Source organism: Arachis hypogaea, chromosome 5 (assembly GCF_003086295.3).
Source record: "Arachis hypogaea cultivar Tifrunner chromosome 5, arahy.Tifrunner.gnm2.J5K5, whole genome shotgun sequence".
NCBI lineage: Eukaryota > Viridiplantae > Streptophyta > Magnoliopsida > Fabales > Fabaceae > Arachis > Arachis hypogaea.
The window spans coordinates 11,729,776-11,754,669 of NC_092040.1; the positions used below are offsets into that span (position 1 = coordinate 11,729,776).

Genomic DNA, 24,894 nt, shown 5'->3' on the forward strand with positions numbered 1-24,894 from the left:
TTTTAAATAGTCTTATGAAAATGTAAACGCCTCGTTGTTGCCGGTTGTATTTAAGGTTAAAATGGTAATACTTTATTGTAATGGTAGTTAAATGGATCAATGCAGTTGCGGACGGCTACAATTGCCGAAAGGTTCAAAGACGACACTGGGTGTATGGTAGATACTAGGTAAATTAAAGAACACCACCAAAATATAATAATGAATTAAAGAAGTTATATATAAAAAATTAAATAATTTAATTTATGTGCTATACCGATATTTAGTAAATTATAGTTGATTCGATATTTACTATTTGGGAACAAAATTTACCTTTTTTATGAGTATCAATTTTCAATTGTACACTAAAAATTTTATTTTTTAATTTAGACAAACAAAAAAAACTTAAAATAAAGAGTAAAATAAAAAATTTTTAGAATAGAAAGAAAATTTAAAATAAGCAATAAAATATTTTTGATATGATCAAATAATTTTAAATTCAAATATAATATAGAAATATTAAAAGAAGAAAAGAAAAAAAGACTCTGTGAAAGGAAAGTAAATTTGCAAGAAAAAAAGTAAAGAAATATAAAAGATGAAAGGAATTCTAAAAAAAAAATCTCTAAAATAAATTCAAGAGTCACGGAAAATATGAGAGTGTAAGAGTGTTTTTTAAAGAAGAATTCTAACACTTGTTCCTTCCAACCCTTATTTATTCATAGCTAGGTTAGTTTGACCAATTTTACGTTGTCAAATATCACTTCTAAACAATCACGAAGTAACTGCTCCTGCTAAATACAGACCCAAGTAACTTCTACTTTTACATAGTTTGTCCTCGATTTCAATTCATCAATCTATTGTTTTCATCCTTCGACAGCTTCGAATAAATCGAAGTCTTTATCATCCATGTACCTCTCTTTGGATTTACCCTTTAATCGATTCAGTCGATCAACAAATATTTGACTAACAAATTACCCCCTAAAATTATTATTTTCATTGATATCTCCACAAAAAAATAAAAATAAGTAATCCTAAATAAATTTTAACTAATATTAGTAATAATAATAAAAGAAAAGGAAAGTCCGTTCCTATGCTTCACAACTAGGGGTGGCAAACGGGTCTAAATTCGTCGGGCCGGTTCGCGTAATTCGCCAAAAAAGGCGGGTCGGATTGAAAAATTGAGACCACCAAATAGAAAACCCCGTCTAACCTGTACCGTTTAAACTGCGGGCTCTAGCGGGACGGGCGGGCTTTCTCACCGGGTTTAGTATTTTTTTAATGAGGGGGTATTTTTACAATTTTTTAACCAAAATCTAACTTCCCCCAACCTAACTTACAAGATTATAAAGATAAAAATTGAGTGGTTTGGATTATGTTTATGTTACTTTGGAGACAATATTTATAATTATGTTTTAAATTATATTTATTTTGCTTTGGAGAGAATATTTATACTTATGTTTTGGATGAAAACTTGGTTTATAATTATGTTTATTAGATATTTATAATTACAAAGATTTTAATGTTTATGAATATAAAAAGTATAATTTTTTTGCCTTTAGAAATTATAAATTTATTAATATGATTGTGAAATTATATATATTATGTAGTAGTTAATAGTAAAAAAAAAAAGTTTTGGCGGGCTTAGCCCGTCAACCCGCCAGCCCGCAGTTAGGCGGGGTGGGATGAGATTCTAGGACCACCTCACTAGGCGGGGCGGGCTTTCCCGCTTGCCACTTCTATTCACAACCATCTTAACGAGCACGATCTCATTAATTGTGTGCATTACGTACGCCACTAATTAATTGCATTTCAGTTTTGGAGGACTATAAATTTACCAAAAAATACTCCTTTTTTTTCAAACATTTACCATTTTCTCAAAACTTGTTCATCTTCCAAAACTACTCTCTCCATCTCTTGACTCTATTTTTACTATTGTTAAGCTTCTCAGACTTCTATCTTCACGTTTTTTCTTCGTTTACTGGTATATCTCTCTTCTTTTCTCATTACAACAACTAGTTTTTCTTTCAATTTCTCATTCTCAGAAATCAAGTAACATTTTTCATTTTTTTTTAAATTGTTAGGGTTTTTTAACGTATAATTTTTGCTATTATCAAACTTAACGTTTAATTTTCTTTTTTTCATATTTGTATATAAACATTGAAGCTACTCCTTCAATAGTTTCATCCCTGGCAAAAGCAAAAGGTAAATAGATTGAAAATCGCGATGGACCAAAAGAAATCACAAAACCTTTCCAACATGCGAGCCTGAAATCCTCTTCACTGACGGGGATACCATCATTGAAGACCCAAAAGACACTTCAAATGACAAAAAAACTCTATTTCCTTTCTCAGTCAAGAACGAACTCTATTGTTTCCTTTTCCTTTGAGTTCTTCTGAACAAGCCAAGAAAATTTTTCATTACTTTTCTAGCAGTGAAAACTAAGACTTCTTAATCAAATAAGATCTCTTTATTGTCCGCTTTGTCGATCACACCTGTCCTTGTCGAAACAACCCGAAAATTTTCTTTAAAAAATGCAAATTTTCTGGCTTGGCTCAAAAGACTAGATCCTGATAAGAAAAAAGATTGACAATTTCGAAGAATTTATGATCTTCTAAAGCTGTCCGAATTTCGTCTCACAACCATTCCCACCCCACGTGTCAATCTTTTACATTGCCACGCAAAATCAGCATACTATGCTGAAAACGTTCGTAAGCACGGTAGAACTTCTCCAAGTTACAATCGTAAGTAATCAGACCGACAGTCAAACAATCACACGAAGATAACAATTATGACAAGTAGTGCAATTAGCAATTAACAAAATATTAATTAGGCAAACCAAATAATTATACAGACATAAATAATTTTAAACAAATGCAATATGATGCATGTTTATTCTTAAACAGGCCATGAACTAAATAAGAAAAAAAAAGAACTTGAAGTGAAGAGTAAAATTGAAAAGATTCTAGAATGAAAAAAATAAAGAAAGCAAAGTAAATAACCTTAAATTTAAAATAAGAAATAAAATGCCTTCAACATGATTAAAAGACTTTGAATTCAAATATAATGCAGAAATATTAAAGAAAAAAAAAAGAAAAAAGGACTTTGCGAAATGAACGTAAATTTGTAGAAAAAAAATTAAAAAATGTAAAACATGAAAGGAACTCTACAGAAAAGGAAGTTCTAAAGCAAATTCAGAAAGTCACTGAAAATATGAGAATGCAAGAGTGCTACTCCTTCAATAGTTTCATCCCTCGCAAAAGCAAAAGGTAAATAAATTGAAAATCGCGATGGACCAAAAGAAATCACAAAACCTTTCTAACATGCAAGCCTGAAATCCTCTTCACTGATGGGGATACCATCATTGAAGATCCAAAAGACACTTCAAATGACAAGAAAACTCTATTTCCTTTCTCAGTCAAGAATGAACTCTATTGTTTCCTTTTCCTTTGAATTCTTCTGAACAAGCCAAGAAAGTTTTCCATTACTTTTCTAGCAGTGAAAACTAAGACTTCTTAATTAAACAAGATCTCTTTATTGTCCGCTTTGTCGATCACACCTGTCCTTGTCGAAACAACCCGAAAATTTTCTTTAAAAAATGCAAATTTTTTGGCTTGGCTCAAAAGACTAGATCTTGATAAGAAAAAAGATTGACAATTTCGAGGAATTTATGATCTTCTAAAGCTGTCCGAAATCCGTCTCACAACCATTCCCACCCCACGTGTCAATCTTTTACATTGTCACGCAAAATCAGCATACTATGCTGAAAACGTTCGTAAGCACGGTAAAACTTCTCCAAGTTACAATCGTAAGTAATCAGACCGACAGTCAAACAATCACACGAAGATAACAATTATGACAAGTAGTGTAATTAGCAATTAACAAAATATTAATTAGGCAAACCAAATAATTATACAGACTCAAATAATTTTAAACAAATGCAATATGATGCATGTTTATTCTTAAACAGACCATGAACTAAATAAGAAAAAAAAAGAACTTGAAGTGAAAAATAAAATTGAAAAGATTCTAGAATGAAAAGAATAAAGAAAGCAAAGTAAATAACCTTAAATTTAAAATAAGAAATAAAATGCCTTCAACATGATTAAAAGACTTTGAATTCAAATATAATGTAAAAATATTAAAGAGAAAAAAAAAGAAAAAAGGACTTTGCGAAATGAAATGAACATAAATTTGTAGAAAAAAATAAAAAAATGTAAAATATGGAAGGAATTCTACAGAAAAGAAAGTTCTAAAGCAAACTCAGAAAGTCACTAAAAATATGAGAATGCAAGAGTGTTTTCTGAAAAAAAATTTTAACCCTTGTTCCTTTCGAACTTTGTTTATTTATAAATTAGTTTGACCAATCTTATACTGCCAAATGTCACTTTTAAACAATCACGAAGTAATTATTTTCGCCAAATACAGGCTCAAGTAACTACCACTTTCACATAGTTTGTCCTTGATTTCGATCCTTCAATCTATTGGCTTCATCTTTTGATAGTTTTAAATAAATTGAAACCTTTATCATCGATACACCTCTCTTTGAATTTACCCTTTAATTCATTCACGTGGTCGAAAAATATTTAACCAACAATATGTTTAATAAAATAATGATAAAAAAGAGTTTGATATTATTGGTTAAAGATTTATCATATTAACTAAAAAAAATTTAAATTCATATTCACAATTTTAGTATAGAAATAAAAACTTTGAGAGCGTTAATATTGTTTTTGGTGTGTATAAAAAGTACAAAAATGATGAGTAGTAATTGGAGGAGTTTAGATTAGATTAAATTGGAAGGCGGGCGAGTGTGGGTGAGGAATAATGTCAGTTGGGTTACTGAGCGACAAAAGCTGATTTGGTGTCATTGCTTCCGATCACTTTTACTCACTTTGCTTCTAAGGCATGCCATGTCCCAAATCCAAACTCAAACCTCTTCATCATCATACACACAGTAGGAGGGTATTCTCGGAATTCAACACACACTTTCTTATTATTAGAGAAATACACAGATACTACTCATTTTTGTTTATTTTTGCCCATGGGAGCCGCGGTTTAGTTTCTCATACAATGCACACAATCGTGTCCTATTATTATATTATTTTTGAACACCACGTAGCATTATCGACAAAATTTTATACTAGTTTCTTATTACAAGATCGTCCCACGCTACAAGTTCAAAGTTTAAACCTTCAGCTCTCTCTCCTTTAATGTGGCATTGAATAGGCATGGCATCTTATGAAAATTACATGTTCCCCGGCTTATTATTAAGTCCAAATGGCATTGCATGGAAGCCACTCCATCCTTACCGTTGTTAATTAAAAGCCCTCCAAATTTGAGGGTCGGGGAGGTAGAAAATTATCTGTTAGACTGTGTTACCTTTGAAAACTTAGGTCCGTTTTGGCTTTTCTTACATGTAAATTTATATGCCATTGAGTGTATGTGGCATGTATATAATTATTTCATTTTCTGGTTGACTACTCATTGCCATCACAAAATACAAAGTCAAACACAATCTTCTTAAGTCTTAACTAAGGAGTTTTTTTTTTTCCTCTTGGGACAATACAATTGCAAAGTCAAATTGGGATAAAAGGATAAATTCCATAAAATCAACCTGAAGGAGGAATAGAAATATTTGAAATTCAAAAATTATTAGCATCATCCTAGTATAATGACCATAAGTTTCTTACATTTTTCGATGTTAAAAAATTTTTCAAATTTCAATTATGATTCCGGTTAAGTCTGACCTATTAATAACAAAATATAAACTTATCTTTTATTAAATGAGACCAAATTGAGGTTAGGGAATAGAGGGAAGATAGCAAAATGGTTTTGTAATTGTAATTGGAATTGGTTTGAGAATGAAGGAAGCCCTTGTTGGGATAAATGTTGTTTTTATCCTTAAGATTTAGAATTAAAATTAAAATTATCTTTAATTTTATTTTGAACTAATTTTTTTTAGTTAACAAAATTTAGAATTCAAATCTAATTAACAAGAATAAAAAATTTTTAAATTTATTTTCAATTGCAAGAACAAAAAATTTATAAATCTAATTACCAAAAACAGGCAAATATTAGTCGTTTTTTTTCATTAATAAAACTCAATAAAAATCCAAAAATACAATTATCAAAATTCAGAACCAATTATAAGAATAACAAATTTTTAAATTCAACTCTATTTACAAGAACTAAAAATCTATAAATTTAATTATCAAGATCAGTTAAATACAAAAAAAAATATATTGTTCTTTCTCTAACTTCTCATCAAAACCTCAAAATAAAAAAAAAAGCAACTACAATAAAAAAACAAGAACAAGAACAAAAATTAAAAAATTAGAGATTATAATGAACAAAAAGAAAAATTAAGAACTTAATCTTAATTTGCTTGTGATGACAGTGAATCTGGACCGCGAAGGGCAAAGAGGGAAGAAGAAAGGGAAGCGCGGCAGTAATGCTGAAAAACGAGAGAAACACGACGACCACCACCACCATCACCTCCCCAACGACGATGAGGAACACGAGGAGGGTGAGGGCGAGAACTAGCTACGGAGCTGCAAGGGGGAGTCACGGTGTGGGCAACTCTCTCTCTCTTTCTCTCCCTCCCTCCCTCCCTCTCTCTCTCTGCGCGCGCACGAGAAGAAGGAATAGCGATGGAGATGATGATACTGAGGGTATAATTGTCCAAAACCCGATTTTGATATCAAATAAAACATTGAGGACGATTTTAAATGCAAAATAAGGTTAAGAACGATTTTAATTTTGACTTTAAACCTTAGAGGTCAAAACAATACTTATCCCTTATAATGTCTAAACAACTATATTAGATTTAAACTAAAAAAATCAATCATTAAAATTAATTATTGATATGAAATAAATATTAAAATATAAATATATATTAAAAATAAATTAAACAATATCTATTTATATACAAATATATTAATAAATAATTTTAATAATTAATTTTAATATATAAATACTATTTTACTTAGAATCTAATGACTAAAAAATATTAAATAATTAATATATTAAAAATATAAAAATTAATAAATTTTAAGCCCTTGTTATAATGTTGGGATAAGTGTTGTTTTGATCCTTAAGATTTAGAATTAAAATTAAAATTGTCTTTAGTTTTATTTTGAATTAATTTTTTTAATTAACAAAATTCAGAACTCAAATCTAATTAACAAGAATAAAAAAAATTTAAATTCATTTTCAATTGCAAGAACAAAAAATTTATAAATCTAATTACCAAAAACAGGCAAATATTAGTCGTCTTCTTTTTTTTTTCATTAATAAAACTCAAAACTAAAAATTCTTAAATACAATTATCAAAATTCAGAATCAATTATAAGAATAAAAATTTTTTAAATTAATCTCTAATTACAAGAATAAAAAATCCATAAATTTAATTATCAAGATCAGTCAAATACAAGAAAAATATATTGTTCTTTCTCTAACTTCTCATCAAAACCTCAAAATAAAAAAAAGTAACTACAATAAAAAAACAAGAACAAGAACAAAAATTAAAAAATTAGAGATTATAATGAAAAAAAATTAAGAACTTAATCTTAATTTGCTTGTGATGGCAATGAATCTGGACCGCAAAGGACAAAGAGAGAAGGAGAAAGGAAAGCGCGGCAGCAATGCTGAAAAACGAGAGGAACACGATGACCACCACCACCATCACCTCTCCAACGACGATGAGGAACACGAAGAGAGTGAGGGCGAGGGCTAGCTACGGTGCTGCGAGGGGGAGTCACGGCGTGGGCAACTCTCTCTCTCTTTCTCTCCCTCCCTCCTTCTCTCTCTCTACGCACGCACGAGAAGAAGGAATAGCGATGGAGATGATGATACTGAGGGTATAATTGTCCGAAAGATGATTTTGATATCAAATAAAACATTGAAGACGATTTTAAATCCAAAATAAGGTTAAGAATGATTTTAATTTGGACTTTAAACCTTAGAGGTCAAAATAAAACTTTTCCCTTATAACGTCTAAACAACTATATTAGATTTAAACTAAAAAAATCAATCATTAAAATTAATTATTGATATGAAATAAATGTTAAAATATAAATATATATTAAAAATAAATTAAACAATATCTATTTATAATTTTATATACAAATATATTAATAAATAATTTTAATGACTAATTTTAATATATAAATACTATTTTACTTAGAATCTAATGACTAAAAAATATTAAATAATTAATATATTAAAAATATAAAAATTAATAAATTTTAAATATTTAAAATTTACTATAAAAATAAATTAGACAAACATTAAATACTAAAGAATGCAGTAAAAAAATAGGTTGGGGGAATTAGAAGTTAGAAGAGAGCAAGCGGGAAAGTAAAGGATAGTTGAGAAGATGGGAAATCCAAAATGTGCGGCAATCAATCGAGCACGGTGGGCAACCACTACCACTATGCATTAGTGAAAAGTGAAAAGAAATATGCCCAATTTCCATTGCCCTTTTTTTTCCCATTCAGGAAAAGAGAAGGCCAATTGTAGGTTAGAAAGTAAAAGAAGATGGCGGTTTCCTAGGTCTTTACGAATTTTGGTTTCGGGTGGGAAAGTAACACCAACACCAACACCGGATACGTTATAGTATTATTAATTTATTATTATTATTATCGATATTAATCACCCACCTTGTTTTGAGTTATGCCCAAAATTACAAAGCTAGAAATGGTAATATAAATACAATGAAATTTGGTGGGACGTTGGTGATACGGTGCGGTTCATGCCAGCAAACAAAGATGGGAATCCTCGCTCGAAATTTCAGGTTATGAGTACGCAAGCTTTTATTTATTTTAATGAAGATGTACAGTTATTATGTATAAAGATACCAAAACGTATTTGAATGTATAAATACGTGGGGTAGAAGAAAAGTAAGTAGTAGTCATAGAGGAGGGTGAGTGAGGGTAAGGGTGTGGGTGTGGTGGAGTGGGAAAAGAGAGAGAGGAAAGAGGCACTTTTTAGTAATAATCCATATCGAGACGCTTTCACCCCCCATTAAATGCTTTACCAAACTCCCCATCCTCTTCTCTTTCAATTTCATCCCTTCCCTTCTTCGTCATCGACTCTACCTCTATCTTCGTATCATCTTCTCATTAAGGTACTATTCCTTCTCTCTCTCTCTCACTCTCCCTCTCCGTCGCGTTTGTGTTTGAAAAAGGGTTATATGTATGTAATTGTTAGGTGGAAGAAAGAGAAAGGGAAATGGAGTGCATGGTGGAGGGAGCGTTGAAGACGAGTTTTAGAAAAGAGATGGGGATGGGTATGAAATATACCACATCCCCGCAGAGGTCCTTCATGGAAGAACTTCAAAATGGCGCCCCTTCCGACGACTTCTTCGTTGACCAACTCCTTGACTTCTCCCAAGTAGACCAACAAGAAGAGCAACAAGAAGAAGAACAAGAGCATAAGAAAGTTGGAGAAGACTCTGCTTGCGTGTCACTCTCGCCGCAACAGACCAACGACGTTGAAGAGACCTTTCCCTCTCTCCCCACCACAGACCTCAACCTTCCGGTACTTTCCCTCTCTCCCTCATTGTTTATTGTGTTGGTTGTTGAACCAACGATTCATTTGTATTTTTGACAGGATGATGTGGCAGACTTGGAGTGGCTCTCTCATTTCGTCGAGGATTCCTTCTCTCAATTCTCTCCTCCCATCGTCCCCGCCGCCGTACCAACCTCAACCCCACCTGCTCCGCCTCAACCTTGTTTCAACACCCCCGTTCCTGCCAAGGCGCGTAGCAAGCGAACCCGAACCGGTGTCAGGGTTTGGCCACTCGCCTCACCTTCCTTCGCCACCACTGACTCCTCCTCAACCACTGCCACCGCTACCTCCTCCACCTCTTCTTCCCCTTCCAGCCCCTTGCTAATTTACGCCACAAACCTGTCCCAGACCATGGACCAGGTTAGCTCCGACGCTCCGCCGAAGAAGCCCAAGAAGAAGGCCTCTCCGGAAGGCGGATTTCCGGCACAGGCACCGCGCCGCTGCAGCCATTGCGGCGTCCAGAAGACCCCACAGTGGAGAACGGGACCCCTCGGGGCGAAAACGCTCTGCAACGCGTGCGGGGTTCGGTACAAATCGGGTCGGCTCTTACCCGAATATAGACCCGCTTGCAGCCCAACGTTCTCCAGCGAGTTGCACTCCAACCACCACCGGAAAGTTCTGGAGATGCGGCGGAAGAAGGAGACTATAGGTGGTGGGGTTGATACCTCCGGTTTGGCCCCTCCGGTTGTTCCCAGTTTTTGATGATTCATTATTATATATATTATATATTATATATTATATATTATTATTATTATTATGCTTAATTTAATTTTATTTTTAGGGAAAAAAAAAGGGTAAGAAGTTAAGAACTAGGTAGGGGGAAAAGAAATTAGCGCAGAGTTTTAGAGCCGGTTTGGATGGGACCCGAGTTTAGTGTACATTTCTTATCATGTGTTGGAGTGCGTTAGGTGCTAGGCATTGTAACTGATTAGGAGACTTTTTTTACCTGTTCCTTTCTTTTTTTTAATATGAAAGTTTTTGTTTGAATTTGAAATTAATTTACGTTATGGAATGACGAGGATGAGGTGGTTTTGCTTGAAATGAAACAGTTTAGGGGTGTGGGCGTTGAAAGGCATGAAGCTTATGAACAAAATAAGGAAACCCCCCACCCCCCCACGAGTCTTCTTGTGTCGTGAGATGAACGTACTTTCCATGACTCAACTCAACTCTGCAATGCAAATCCAACGGCCCACCAACAGCAATCTCTCACAACTAGTTAAGTAACTTCAAACTTGAAAAGGCTTCGTAACGCCAAACTTGATTTGGACTCACTCACTCTAAAGTGTAAACACCTCCTTTTAATAACAATCACAATAATAATACCTACCTACTTTGGACTTTGGACTTTGGAGTGTAGTTCACGGTTAGCTTTATCCTTTGGACAATTTGAAGGGGGTATGACGGTTTTCTGTTAAACAAAATTATACTCACTATAACTACAAGTATAATCCCGGGATTTCAGTAGTAAAGGAATTAGTACACTTGGAAAAGTAAAGACTATATTTGGTGTTTGGGGTCTTAACTCTTAAGTGGGAAAAATGAAGAATCGAACATGGAGCATAACGAGGTATTTGAGGCAGGTATCTGTGTCTTGGGGGATAAAAACAAAGGACATGATGACAAATTTTGGAATCTCTCTATAGTGGCTTGATACACCATCATAATCCTGCTTTGTTAGCTATCTATCTGGATGGAAATCTGAATTTGGTGGTGTTTGTTTAAGTAGGTGGTATCTCGCATTTAAATATTGAATGCTACCAGAAGGAGTTTGGTTGTGCTGAATCAATAAAGTCCTTACCTGACATCTGCATTGCATTCAGGCCCCCTTCTTTTCTTGTGGGGAATTCTATACCCTCTTCCCCATCCTTAATTCACATGAATGATATTTCAAAGCAGGCCTGCATAATGCTCTATTTATTGCTAACTACTTCACCCGCATTTCAAGTTTAGAGATGCGGTGTCGTTTTACAATTGAATTGAATGCATGCAAAACAGCCTCCGTCGATAATCTCAAAGTGGAACTGAAGCAACTCACTCCCAATTTCGAAAGTCAATTTGCTATTTGATTACCATCCTCATCAATATAACTTTTGGTTAATGCGTGTTTGCTAGAGTTATAGAGACCGAATAAAGAAATACGATTAGAGCAAATAATTATTCTAGCTAGCTAGTCTGGAAACGCTACTGTAACTGTATAAGTGCTTTTTATGGAGATTAATTATGGTCACTCAATCTCATTACTCTACCAAAATCAAACTAACCCCCAAAATATAAAAAAGCCTTTAATGTTTCGTGGCAATCACGTGATGACTATATCTTACCCGTTCCGAACTACTTCTGTAATGTCTATGATAGTAGCACAATAATAATTCTGCTATATACGCCACGATTTTGCTTATCTATGCTATTAAATTAATATTATATTGATTTATTCATTCTATTTTTACTCGTAAATTTTGATGATCAAATAAAATATGGGTTCGGGTATTGGATTCATTATTGACACCATTAAATGTTATATTATAAAGTTCTTGAATTCGTGTACATGGGAGATTTTACATAAGCTCTACGAGGTGGTACGTGTCCAGTAACGTTTATTTTTCAAATGGAAAAGAAACTATAGATCTTTATTATAGATCTATGATTCAAAATTCAAATCCTATTGAAACCGCAGCAAGCTAAGTACGAGTTTGAATTCTAGTTCTTGGAATCAACCTAAAGAGTTGGCAGTAAAAAATAAAGGTAATAGGGTGAATAATAACGTGTGAGTCTAAATTTTAATTGAAGAATCATCCCCGGCACGTTATTATTGTAAATTATAAATGCAAAGAAAGAAGTTGGATTGTAATTAAGTATAATTAACACACTAGCTACCAAAGAAGAAGCAAATATCTGCTGGAATATAATGGATATAAAGGTATGGTCGTTTTTAATTTGTTGCTACCCTGTTTTTTGAGAACACTTTATGGAAAAAGTAACATAGGTATCTCCATAAATCTACATATTAGGTTGCAACAATTATGCGGATGTTACCCAAGCTTTTTGACCACTATGATTCTTTGATGAACGGTGATCAATGTGCTCTGGACTCTACGTCCGTTCTCATTTCATCCTGCCCCCAATTTTTCTGTTAAAGACAAGTGTCATTATGATGCAAGTTCGTATGTTATATTATGTATGTTTGTATGTTATCTTGAGCACATGAGGTATTGTTAGTTTTAGAATTACGTGAATCAAATGCATTATCTTCCCCACAAGCTGATTAAATATCATTTCAATAACCATACGTATCAAATAAGCAATAATGGTAAAAATAGCTTTTATGATAATATTTTAAATGATCATTGTGTCCCTTGTAAAATAGCTTTTGAAAGAATGAATTGGGTATGGTTATTGTTTATAATAAATTTTTCATATGTTTATATACACAAAGAGGATCATATGTCTAGTTATAACCTTATAAAAAATATGTGGACTAAATAATTATTTGGTTTATATTTTCATTCTTCTGTTTTAATTTTTTTTTTGGAAGTAAAAAAAGTTTAACGCAATAAGGTGGAGCAAAAAAAAAGAGAAACAAAAACTCATAACGCTAAAAATAACGACCCCTAGCTATTTTCGGCATTATCATCAACAACCGCAGAGTTCATCACCAATTCACTTACAGTAATTTATAAAGGATCTGTTAATAATGTCCACCACACTTAAACCTTAATTTTATATTTAGAATTCAGTGAAAAAAAAAAAGATAAGACACTAAAACTAGTAAGATTCATTTTGGTGTTTTCATCACATGTTTTCACTTGTTTCTTCTAAAATCTCAAAAACACTTAAAAAAATTAAAAACATAAACCAGAGCATCTAAATATTTTTGAGAGTCGCTAAGCAGCGTTTTTGTTTTTGTTTTCTTGACTTGCTTTTTTTTTTTTTGTCAGAGGGAGAGATTAGGAATTTAGTAACATCCTAAATAGATAGCACTTTCAGTAACAGAGTGCCCGACTCTTCTTGACTTGCCTTAAGCCCTTAAGTAGTGCTAGTAATGAATCTAATACAACTCAAATTTTGTAGGAACTAGTAATACGTAGTTAAAGTTCTTGAAAACCTCAAATCCTAATCACTATCGCCCATTGATAAGAGCCCACTAAAATTTATTCAGAATCAAGCAATCATACATCCAGTTATGTATGGGCTTAGATATTGATACTTTGACCCAAACTGTCTAATCAAAACAGATGGAGTCTTAATAAAAAAAGGTACAACAATATGGAGATTATTGATAACCAACTATTAGGCTTCTACTGTTTTAGATGGGCCTATCCCTTTGTTTCGTTAGGCAATGAGTGTGCACTGCCCTCTTTAGCAATACATTAAATCACATGGAAAGGTGCATGCGGGAGTTTATTAATGAATTTTTTTTTTGTGACTAGGAGTTTATTAATGAATTGATTAAGCTTAAGCATGGATATATATAATATATGTTTGTTTGGGGGAAAAAAAGCAGCAGCAGCATGGATATATGGGTATCGAATCTATTGAACTGGCCACTATATATGTAAGTGGAAGTGTGGAACATTATAACATACGGAACTAGCAATATGCGTGTTGGTTGCCATCCATATTGGACTGAAACAGTAATTTCACGAGTCACTATAAAATAATTAACAAATTGTCTTTGCATTTCATTTTCAATATTATTTGAATTTGTTAATCAATCATTATTTTTGTTTTAGGCCAATGAACCCCTGTGAACGAGTGTACTAGCGGTGGGTTGCCCATTACATATGGTACAAGGCCTCTTTTTTAGCTACAAGGCGTGAGAACTGAGAAGTGCTATGATTGGAATCCAGCAAATTCCATCAAATATTGGAATCCGTATATAAGTATATCAAACTATGATTGGTCTTTGGAATTATAGTATGTATAATACTGATGTGGACTCAACAATTTGTACATGTGAGATGTCTGGCAGGGTGCGAGTTAATATCCATTTTGCCCTTTCAATTTGGACTTCTAAATTTTAATTTACTCAATCAGACTGCCAAATATTTAATAGTGACTCATTCTTCATCTTCTTAATAGCGTGCTGAGTTAATATATCTATCAATTATATATTTTATTATATATTACTAATTTTATAATTAAAATATATTATATATTATTTTTTTATTATAATTAAAATATATTATATATAAATTTTTTATTATAATTAAAATTAAATTTTTTTAAATTAATTTTTTTTATTTTTCTACTAATTTTATAATCAAAATATGTCACATGTCATTTTTTATTATAATTAAAATCAAATTTTTTCTTTTAAAATTAAAAAGTTCTCTCCTTTTTCCTCTTTTTTTTTTCTATCTCTCTCATTCCTTCAACCACTCTATCTCTTTTATATATCATTATCAATGACTAATTATGAAATAGTCAAAATGTGCAATATGATATTTTTTAATTGCATTAAAATTAAAATTAAAATATACCTATAGTATATATCATATATCATATATTACTATCTAATTTAATAAACAAATGTGTCACATGACACTCTTTTATTAAAATTGAGAGAAAATATTTTCTTCTAAAATTAATAAACTCTATTCCTAAATTCTCTTATTTACCTCTCTCCATTTTTCTATTTTTCTCTACCATTTTTTCTTTATATATAATTTATATTTTATATTAATAATTTGACAAATCAAAATATGTCATTCGATATTTTTTATTACAATTAAAATAAATTTTTTTCTTCCAAAATTAACAAACTCTCACCCGCATTTTTCATCTTTATCTTTCTATCTCTTTTCTCTCATTCTCTATTTTTTTAACTTTTTATTTTACAGAAAATAAAATTAACAAAATAATATAATTAAAATAAAAAATATTATTATATAAATATTTTTTAGTTTTTTTATTTAGTTTTAAATTTTCACCGTTTATCTTTTTAATCTATAGTTTTATTTCTCTTTTTTCAAATATTATTACATATAATTTAGAGAGAATAATAATGTTATAAATAAAAGTTAGAATCAAGATTCAATTATTAAAAAAAAAATTTGAGTTAATTTTTTAACTATCAATATATTTTTTTATACTAATATCTAATTATATTTTTATATACATAAAAAGAAAAAATATTATTTTTTAATAGTAAGTATAAAAAATTAATTATTTCTATTTGTGCAACAGACTTAATACCTAATTAAATGTAAAAGTCTACATATTAAATTATTTCAAATTTTAGATAACGAATGTTAAAATTAATATTAGTAAAAAAGTAGACTTTTTCATATAAAGATAATAATTAAAAATTTTATTATTTGACTTTTTATCTACACAGACTTTGGTATTCTTAATTGGAGACTTTTGTTAACCTACGACCTTTTTTGTAAAAATACTAAAGTAGTTTGATTTTATAAATTTTTTGTACTATGTATAATCTATATTGACATATAATCTATACTGACATGACAAAATAGACTATAATTTTAAAATATTTATATTCCCGTAATAATATAAAAATACTAGTTAAATTACTATGTTAAACACATTAAAATAATATCATTTTATATATCCACTCAATTTTCACCCAATACAACATCATTTTATATTAACTGAGAATTAAAAGATAGTGTATTCTATACTGCCTAATTTTTTAACTATTTGATATAAGTAAAAAATGAGTTCTATTTTTACCTTTTTTTAACTTTCAAACAAATTAAGTACTAATATTTTAGACACTATAGAATTTTTCTAAAAGATTTAGTATATGTAGTAATCTTTTCTTTCTTTTTCTACCTCCTCCTATGTATGCAGACACTACCACGATGAACCTAGCTTCAATTCTACTGAGCTCGCACGTGATCTACAACAGGTCCAATCCCTTTGTGAATACCTCCCTCATTTAGTTCAATCTTTCAATCCTATCCTCTCCTTCGTTAACAAACTCTTCTCTCCTTACAATACACTCTATTATATTACTACAGATAAAAAATTTTATTTTCATAATTATTCGTTCCCTACGAATTATTTTATTTTTAGAATTTTTAAAAATATTATAAAATTTAATAATTAAGTGTTATATCCAAGTTTGTTCAATATATAAAAGAATTAGTAGTGTCAGGTAGGAAAGAAGAAGAAGTTAATAATGCATGGATTGGTAATGGTGATTGGTGAGGGTCCTACTCTTTTCTAGTTCTTATTTATTTTGGTAAACTACCAGGTTACCAGCATTTGGAATTTAATGAGTTTTTAGTTGTCTTATCTTATTTTAGGGAGCTTTTCTGAAAATATTTTTTTAAATATTTATTTTATAAAATCTTTTTAAAAAATAAAAAATAATTTTATATTTCGATATCTCATATAATTTTTTTATCTAATAATTATAGACTTGCTTAGGTGATCTTTTACAAATAATTTTAAAAAGATTTTTTTAAAATAATTTGTTATTATAAAATCTTTTAAAAAAATAAATAATTTTATGTTTATTATTTTATGTAAAATAATTTTTTTATTTAACAATTATGTTTGAGTATAATAATATAAAAATATATTTTTTTAGATAAAAAAGATATTTAAAAAAATATAAAGTGTACCTTCTAAAAAAAGATATTTTTTATATTTCTTCTAGTATTTTTATTTTTATTACTAAAATTTCGTTAAACACATTAAATTTTTTTAATAAAAAGATATTTTTTAATAATTTAATGATACTCAAATAAGTACTATATTGCCAATGAGTTACAGATTAAATGGGCATAATTTCTCCATTTTCACTTAAGAAGTCGCGGTTTCGATTCTTCTTATCTTTGGTTAAAAAAAATACTATATTTTAATACAAAAATATAAAATTATTTTTTTGTTTATTTATTATGTTAAAAAAATTTTTAAGTAAAAAATATCTTTTAAAAAGAGATATAAATTATAACTTTAAAAAAAATATTTTTATTTTTTTAGTATTTTTACTTCTACTATTAAAATTTTGCCAAATAAATAAAAAATAAAAATATTATTAAACAAATATTTATCTAATAACATAATAACATTCAAATAAATACTTAATACTAATTATGAAATTGATAATAGATTGGTATATATAAATGAGTTTACTTTTGATTATTCAGTGTAAAAAAATATTTTTAACATTGATTTCTAATCAAATCCTTTCTTTTGGAAACACTCAAGTGGTTGGTGCGCTTTTTATTTTTAATATGGTGGGAGATATGGGGTGATACAGCATTATGGAGAATAGGGGTGTTTTTCCTGTGTATGGTACCAGAAAACTGAAATCGGACCGAGCGATTTAGAGCAAAGAATTCGGACGGTCCGATTAGAAGAGATCTAGAAAAAAATATTTTTTTAATAAAACTCGGAGGGTCCGATTTGATTTTTTTAAAAAAAAAAAAACCTAGAAACGGACGGTCCGTTTTCATTAAAAGGAAAAATTAAAAAAACAAAAATTGGAAACGCAGGGTCCGTTTTCAGTTCAAAAAAAAAAAAAACAAAAGGTGTAAACGGACGGTCCGATTTGATTTTAAATAAAAAAGAAAAAAACAAAAACTAATCGGACGGTCCGATTTGTGGTAAATGAATTTTTTAACAAAGAACTCGGACGGTCCGATTTCTCTCTGTCCCACATTTGTGTCTAACACCTCAGACGGTCCGATTTCTCTCTGTCCCACATTTGTGTCTAACACCTATATACACCATAACCAAACACAACTCACACACTCCTCCAATATCAAAAAAAATTAGCCTGGTTGGTGTGAAAAATTAGAATTTTTGTTGATGTGGCAGAATAAAAGATTGAATGCCTTTGCAAAGCTTTTTTTAATTTATTTTTTTATTTTTCCTCTCGGATAGATTTAACTTTGTGTACAAGTTGTTGTTCTTAGATCATGATGTTCATTTATTAAAAATTAAAGGAGTTTATCATACCTTGTGTGAAGAAGTCAATTCGGTCCTTTTTTTTTTTAATAATCCTTGGACATGTAGAATATAATGGAACAATTTTTTTTTGGATTCCCGTTTTTTATGAACCAGTTTTAATCTTCATGCTACGTTTAATTGAAACTTATGTACAGACTAAATTCGAGTTGTATTTAATTTTAGACTTCATAAATGGCGGATATCCCTTCTTTCATCTTTTCATTTTATTTATTTATTTTAATTGTGGCTTTGATATGTCCTGAGCAGTGAGGGTCATATAAGAATTTGCATTATTGAGATAGTATCTGCTGCTTCATATCTTCACAAAGAAGGCATCGTGCACCGAGATTTAATTAGGGATAGATGGATTTTGCGTTTTTTCAATTCAATTGGGAAAATGTTTTTAGTATACTAAAATCTAAGTGTGTGTATGGGAGAGATGAAATCGGGTTTGATGTGATTTAGATCTGACCTGAAATATATATTGGATCTATTTATTAGATTCGAACCCGACTCTAAACTCGATGAAACCTATACACTTTCGGACCACGATTATATCGGGTAAAAATTGAGTGAAAATCAGGCCGTTAACATTACATTACCTTGATACCTTCTTATAAGCTAACTTGTGAAAATATCCAAATTTTCAAGACTCCAACCATTATTTGACATGATAAAATTCACTTAGAAAAATATAATAAGAACCTACTATTCTCTAAAATTAAAGCATAACCATAATCAATACTAATATTGTCTAATAACATCAAATATTAAATTAATACAAATAACACAATATTATGCATTAGTTTAAAATCTTATGCATTTTAAATATAAAATATTAACTATAATCTTATAATAATTAATAACACAAAATATTAACGTTTACAATACTTAAATTTCACATAAGAATAGCCATCATCCATCATTAATAATACAAAATATTAATTGTGTATGATGACTGGACCATCGGACCGAGTTCGGATGATCCGAGACATGACCCGGTCTCGACCCGAAATAATGACCCAGTCTATTTTTGAGACCCTTACCCGATCCTAGATCTGGTGAAATCACACCAAAATAGCTCATAAAATATTTAGGACCAAGCCAAATTTTCGAGTCGAACTATGCATACTCCTATTAAAATTAATCATTAATATATTGTGTATAAATATATATATATATATATAGTTTAATTTATTTTTAATATATATTTTTATTTTAATATATATTTTATACTAATAACTAGCTAATAACTAATTTTAGTATATAGTAACATAATCTAAATAAGCTCTCGACAATGGGGAGAACAAGGTGGTGGGGTTAGCATTACAAATATTACATTTATACCTTTTTTCAAATGTCCTATTATTAAATAAGAAATGTTATAGGGCCATTAGGTCAAGTTTTATAATTTACAGTAATTAATTAATTATTATTAATATTTTTAATAATATAAAATTATATTTATTAGTGAAATTATTATTATTTTTTTTTTGTTATGGTTAAGTGCTGATTATTAAATTCTTTCCTTTTTCAAATGTCATATTGACATATTCTCATATTATTGCTTTTGTTTCGGCTTTGCCTTAACTATGGTGGGAATCTACTCTTTTCCTCTTAGGCCCGCAACCACACTTACACTTAACAACGCGTACGGCACACCATCCTTTCAGAAGTGTAGCACGTTTCGATTTAGACGTCAAAAGTATAGTCTCAACAAAAACTATATTAACTGATAAGATATTTTAGATCCTTTCAGACAAAGTCACATTATAAGAGTGCTAGGAATACCACTTTTAACGAAAAAAAAATAAAAAAATTAATTTGCATTAACCCATTATAATATATATAAATATTAAAATAATGTTAGATCTCTAACATTTGTGTTATAATGTTATATGAACTTATATATGCTTCAAATTTGCCTGATATGCATGTGCCCAAATTAAATTAGACCATGGATGAAATAAAAGGAACTATCAACTATTGAGCTTAATATCGCATACAACACAAACACATCGTGTGCGTACTCTTCAATTCTCATATATGTATATATGATGGGGTTAATTTTTTTTCTTTCGGAGTTCACAATTTACGGTATAAAATTTGAGAAATTTTGTCTTTTACAAGACAGAAATTATGCTCTAAGCACTTGCCTTATACCACATACTTTTAAGTTTAACTTGATACTAAACTCTATCTTAAATATCCTTAGCTACTCTCATATTATCTAAGAACTGAATTTCTATTATTATTAGGTTTAATTATTCTGCAGGTCTTTATAGTTTTACCGAAATTTTAGTTAGGTCTTTATACTTTTTTTTTTTCAATTAGGTCCCTGTACGTTGATTTTTTTCAATTAAATTCCTGCCATCAGTATAATATTTAAGATAACAGAATATATTTGGTAAAAAAAGAATATTCTTGTCATTTAGTTGGAGTTGCTAGCTGAACAAATATGTATTTTTTCCAAAATACCAAAAGCACCCCTTATATTTCATCCCAAAGAAAAAAAATCCTAAGTTGCTCTCGTCTCCTGCGTCTCCTGCGTCGGTCTATCGTCAGCGTCTGTCTCTGGCATAATCTGCAACGGACGCTTGGTGGTGTGCTGTCCGTCGCCTCCTTCCCTCTGCAATGGTATGCTCTGCTGTGTTCTGTTCGGGGGTCTTTTTTGCTATTTGTCCGTCCAAGCTGTCGCCGTCCCTCACGGTGAAGCCCCTCGCCTGACGTCGCCGCGCCGCACTGTGCCAAGCCTCGTAGCACCTGGCTTTGTGTCTCTGCTCCATCTCCCTGTACTCGAACTGTCTGCAAACAGGTGAAAAAAAAGCCTCTTTTTTCAGTTTTAAAACTTGATGTTTATGCTAATTTTATTTTTTTAAAAATATGACATTGGTTGATTATCTATTTGTTGAATTGATTTCTGGATTGTTTTGATATAATGGTTTATTTAGGGTTTATAATATGGATATTTATGTACAGGAATTTTGTTAATTGGTGAACTAACCTATAAATTAGTTTTGCTGATGATGAATTTTGTTTATTCTTGAATGTTGATTGTTGTTGCTGTGATGATGCTGCTTTAAATGGATTATGTTTCTGTTTTTATTAATGTAGTGATGGGAGATTCAGATTTTTCCATAGACATATATCATGGTGGCAAGTTTCATGATATAGGAAATGTGCTAGAATATTTGGGGGGAAGGGTATTGGATGATATGCATTTTGAACTTGATGAATGGAGTTTACGAGAAATAGTTAGTGAGTTGCAGAAGTTAGGGTACAAACGGTATGCTAAGATATGGTACTGTGAACCAGGCTGTCAATTAAGCTCGGGTCTTAGAGAGTTGATGAGTGATGGAGATGCCATGAGAATGGATAGGTTATTAATGTCGCAGACTGTTAAGAGAATGAAAAGTTAGCATTATTGGATCCAAAACTCTGGTGCAACTGGTTGTGTTATACCTGATTTCAGACCCTGATGTTGCTGATGCTGCCAACGGAGAAGATCCGACTGCTGCTGATACTGTGGTTACTATTGCGGTTGTTGCTGATCCTGCAGTTGCTGTTGACACTGCTTCTACTGCCGATAATGAATTCGGTGTGAATATTTGTAGATCTGAGAGAATAAGGCAAATACGGGTAGGCAGGGGCAAAGAAAAGGGGCAGGAAAAGGGGTAGAAGAAGGGGTAGAGCTGCATCTTCACAACCACTCCCTACCATACTTGCATCTTCACAATAGCTACCCACCATACCTGCTGTTGTTGCCTCTACTCAACCACCTCCCATACTTGCAACTTCAGCTTCTCAGGCTCCAACTATAACCACCGGTGCAGTGAATTATCAGTCTCTTATTGTAGCACCTTCTGGATCTTCACAACAAGCCTTACCTCTTAAAGGACCAGCCTCCCAGCTTCTCCTAGCTGTGACAACTGCAAATTTTCAACAACTACTTAGAGCATCTTCTCAACCTTAACCAAAGCAAAAGGTGTTTGGTATGAGAAGAAGTGGATGGCTAAAGTTAGGAGTGAGGAAACAAACAAGAGCACCTAGTCTACATATAGACTTAAGTGATGATTGAAGTATGATTAAATTTATAGTTAGGATTGTTGGAGTTGCTATTAAATAGTATATGTTGTGATAAATTGTGTATCTATGACCACTGTTTATTATGTGGATAGGACCACTATTTTAATATTTTGGGATTAGGTTGAACCACTTTTAATTGTTGCCATTCTTAGACCTTTATTTTTGATTAGGTATGTGGCATATTATATAACCACTTATTTTGTGTACGTATGGTTTACAGGAACACTTATTTAATGAAAATCCTAGATATGTGGTATATTATATGGCCACTTTTTTCTGCAACTTGTTGTCAATTGTGGAACTTTAAATATTCACATTGATAAAGTTTCTTCCCAACTATCATTTTATTGTTATACACAGACAAAATACATCAAAATGAAAAATTTATTTAAATTAAACATAATTAGCTTTAATTGGATTGAAGTCATAGAATCTCTTACATTAGAATTTTATAGCACATATAACTTTAAACTCTTGTAAACCACATTCCAATTATTAAGACTAGCAAAAACATATATAGCATATATTACATTTTACATTGAATTTTCATATTGTCATCCAATCTCCCAACTTGTTCTTGGAGAATATTGAACTCATCAGATAATCTACTCACACAAGCATCTATTTCTCTGGTTTCAATAATTAATCTCTCCATCTCCACGTTTAGTCTCTCTATCTTTCTTTCTTGTGCATCTAATTTTCACATTTCACCCTCCAACTTAGCATAATTTTGTGTTCCAACAACTCCAACAGCAGTAGCAGACATGTTACTTCTTGCACCAACTTCATCAACCCACTCAAAAAATTTGCATCTTCTGTTGGAGTAAGAAATAAATCCTCTATTAGGATTCTTTGTTGTTTCTGAAATTTGAAGACTCAGAGTGTCACCACAAAAACAGTGAACCATCCTTTCTTTTATCTTTGGCCACCTATTCTTTGCACCGTCATCAACCTCAATCCACTCAAAATCATCAATCCACTCAAAATAATTGCATTTTGGTATCTTTCAACAAGTAACATATCTCCTACCATGGTTAGAAACGGCTGAGGAACGGTGGATGATTACTGCCTCTCCACAGAAATATAGGTGTCTTCTTTCCTTTGGGTTGAAGCTCCTGAAAACACAGCTTCCTGAAGAGAGAATGAATGAGATTCTTTGACTTTGAGTCATAAATTTGTGGAAGATGAAAACTGAAAATGAAAAACGGAGAAGAAGAGAAACTGTAGTGTTTATAGGGGGAAGACAGAAATAAATAAGTCATTTCACAACTCACTAGCATTTTTTTGAACGTTAAACGTTAACAGGAACTTAATTGAAAAAAAAATAACATATAAGAATTTAATTGAAAATTTGATAAAACTATTAGAACTTGTAGAAAAATTAAATTTTATTATTATTATTATTATTATTATTATTATTATTATTATACAGTGATGAGAAGAATGATCGAGGACTTCTGGACTAGGAGATCATTGAGATCAGATGACTATTAGAACAGGTTTTGTGACAATAAGTCTCGCTAATGAAATTTGTTCCCAGATTCTTCGATGAGGATGAGAATTAAGAAGTAGGTAGTTGGTGGCGAATTGAGATCTTAATCATAGACGCAATCTACTAACTCTACATCTAATTTAATTTGGTCAGCATGCTTTAAGAATTAAAATATAAACAATTAGCTTTTTTGAAACTAATATTATATTTATAAAAGATAAGTTTTTTTATGAAAAAGTATAGATAGATAATCTAAATAAACCCACAATTCTATTTAATTATTAATTTTAATAATTATTAGTTTTTAATTTATTTTATTAATTCAGAATTTGCTACATTAATTACGTAATTTAAAATTGTAGGATTCAGTACAATTACCCTCTTTATCATTGTCATTATCATTGAATGTAATTCAACGTGTGTATCGCTCTCACTCAAAGCTTCTATTGTCGTTGCTCCAGTGCACCGCCAGTCAAGTTTCTCTAACAACGGTGTCGTTGCCTCCTTGGTCCGCCTTAGTCTCGCCTGTTGGTCCCCCATTCTTGCTCGTTGAAGGTTTATTCCGTGCGTCGCCTCTTCCTCTCGTTCCATCGCCGTTCTTTTTTCGTCGACGTCGCCGTCTACCGTTTCGACGCATCTGTACTGCCGGGCTCCCATTCGCGACACATGGTGTCCGATCCCCACCGCACAGGCAATGCCGTCCAAGATGTCGTCGCCGGTCACTCTACGGCTCTTCTTCTTTTCCTCCTCCTCTTATTTAGTTTATTTTGAATGATTCTTTTAACTAGTTGTTTATGTCTTTTTTTTTCTAAATTTCAGATGATTCTTTTTATTAGTTTTGGATG

General features: G+C 31.2%; 1 protein-coding gene across 1 annotated transcript; it reads left to right on the plus strand.

Annotated features, from left to right (window-relative positions):
- Positions 1–8,455: 8,455 nt before the first annotated feature.
- LOC112800780 (GATA transcription factor 5) lies at positions 8,456–10,540 on the plus strand. Its single transcript, XM_025843169.2, has 3 exons — positions 8,456–9,103; positions 9,187–9,516; positions 9,589–10,540. Exons 1-3 carry the CDS (start codon positions 9,005–9,007, stop codon positions 10,246–10,248), a joined length of 1,089 nt encoding a protein of 362 aa, XP_025698954.1. The 5' UTR covers positions 8,456–9,004; the 3' UTR covers positions 10,249–10,540.
- Positions 10,541–24,894: the final 14,354 nt, after the last annotated feature.

Excerpts from the sequence above, each read along its gene's own strand:
- LOC112800780 (XM_025843169.2), top strand. The coding sequence starts at position 9,005 with ATGCTTTACCAAACTCCCCATCCTCTTCTCTTTCAATTTCATCCCTTC. Across the intron at positions 9,104-9,186 it reads CGTATCATCTTCTCATTAAG|GTGGAAGAAAGAGAAAGGGA; the intron begins GTACTATTCCTT and ends TGTAATTGTTAG. Across the intron at positions 9,517-9,588 it reads CCACAGACCTCAACCTTCCG|GATGATGTGGCAGACTTGGA; the intron begins GTACTTTCCCTC and ends TATTTTTGACAG.